At 40.8% G+C, this 1,938-nt stretch overlaps 1 protein-coding gene across 2 annotated transcripts in view; it reads left to right on the top strand.

Annotated features, from left to right (window-relative positions):
• Positions 1–1,595: 1,595 nt before the first annotated feature.
• LOC138056740 (uncharacterized) overlaps positions 1,596–1,938 on the top strand; it is a 55,213-nt gene continuing 54,870 nt past the window's right edge. Inside the window, exon 1 of one of the 2 annotated variants that reach the window (XM_068902607.1) lies at positions 1,596–1,635. In XM_068902607.1, the coding sequence (XP_068758708.1) occupies positions 1,600–1,635 (36 nt within the window). In that variant the 5' untranslated portion in view covers positions 1,596–1,599. The remainder of the gene's footprint in view (positions 1,636–1,938) is intronic. The other variant, XM_068902606.1, reaches the window with a different exon arrangement.

Genomic DNA, 1,938 nt, shown 5'->3' with positions numbered 1-1,938 from the left:
ACTAGCCAATAACTTCCTCGAAAAGTTGACTTTTACCTTCAGGAAGTTACGTACATAATTTCATAACAGACGTAGCGAAAATTTCAATCACAAAAGCCAGATAAATTAAAGGTATCATATAACTTCAGTAACAAAGTAGTTTTTTTTCCCCTATCTTCACATTTCTGTGACGTCTTAGTTTTCTCACCGCGTTAACCGACTTCAAGCGTTTTCATGAATCCATCTCATTTGTATGTGTTGACATTCAATAAAAACACGGTGGGAAACGGAAATGGAGGCAAGAGGTGTGATATTCTCGCCTTCCATCGCTCTTGACCGACAAAAATCGAAGGAGGCTTGGTTGCAGAAAGACTAAGATCACTTCAGGGATGCTTTTTTCTGCTAATTCACTCTGATAACGCTGTAATTCATGATTTGAAGAAGCAACAGCGCAATAGCGACACAAAAGGCCTGATTTAGATTCATGTTTCCGACAGAACGGTGAAATCCAATCAATTGTTTAAATCAGAATTTTGAAATATTCTTACATGAATGCGACCCAAAAATTTTTCCAAATTTTGTCACTTCCGTTCGCAGTTTCAAATTTTTAGAAATTTTGCTCCGGACCAAAATACGGAATTCTCTCTTCTGCAAATTCAGTCTGAGAACGGCACAAATCTCTTTCTCCTTCGGTCCCGCAGTGACCAAACAAAATTATGCAATTAAGTTAGGTGAATGACTGCTACCGCAGTGCCGCAGTGCCGTAGTCTTAGAATAATGAAGTCTGAGTGAGTCAAGGGAAAGACGATCTCGTGAAAAGTGTAGTTAACCGAACCGCAAAATGAAAGCTAAAATTTTACGAGAGTGTTTAGGCCTAATCACTGAAACGAGCGCTTAGGCTTAATCAGTAAACGAGTGCTTTCTTCTTCACACAGCATTGCAACACGACTGATTATCATTTCAACGACTGACGACTACGAAGCTGTAGGACTGCGGGCACAGCATTACAACACGACTGCGGCACTGCGGGAGCAGTTTTTTAAGTTAGATATTTTGAGGGCCGGGTATTCTGCAATCTAGCCAAGGGAGGTAGTATGTCCGTTGCGAAGTTCGTGTGAGCTTCTTCGATTACCTTTCGCGCGGAAATAACAAAGATACCTCATGCAAGTCGTATCTGACATGACAGTATCAAGCCAAGAGCTTCGTGACAAGCACGTGGCTTATTTCCATATCTGACTACGAGGACACTTAAGCCATTTTTAAACGTGGACTACCATAAGCATCCCACGTAAAAAGAGTGATAAATTGGCCGGTGTAAACGTTTGAAGTCGATCCTCGAATGTTTCGCAAAATTACTGGAAAGGCTCCCATCAATAGTCTTTTGGGCTTGCATTTGCGGCGCAGAAGAAATATCAGAAAAAAAAGAGGGCAAACAAGTAATTTATTTAAATGATTTATTTATTTGTAACCAATTTGTAAGGACTAAATGTCAATATTCAAGAGGAGAGGGGTGAGGGAGCCAGCGTATCAACCACACATTGCTTTATGGGAAAATAAATGGCGCCAAGCTTGAAAAGTCACATGACATAACACCGGCTTAACCAGCTCGACACTTCTAAGATGGACGACGATGAAATACAGCTTGTTGAGGTTACGGTGAGTTTTTGCGCATTTCCTGACCTAATTGTCTCCTAGGTCGCCAGGAATCAACCTTATGCTATCCAAAAACAAACCTTTGAGCTCAAATTCGATCTATACAAGCAGAGGATACTTAAGCATAAAAGAAGACATCGATTTCGCGGCTTGAAGCTATGGTTTTGCGCGCGGGACAAATCTTCAGACGGAGGCGTTTATTGTGATATCAACATTTGTGCAGTCAACTCGTACAGATACTAAATTGAAGATGGAGAGATGATCAAAGCTCAGATAAGAGTGATCTTTCGTAATTTTGGGAGTGAA

Source organism: Montipora capricornis, chromosome 7 (assembly GCF_036669925.1).
Source record: "Montipora capricornis isolate CH-2021 chromosome 7, ASM3666992v2, whole genome shotgun sequence".
Classification (NCBI taxonomy): Eukaryota; Metazoa; Cnidaria; class Anthozoa; order Scleractinia; family Acroporidae; genus Montipora; species Montipora capricornis.
Note: the sequence above shows the minus strand (reverse complement) of the source record. Positions and strands in the feature narration are given on the sequence as shown.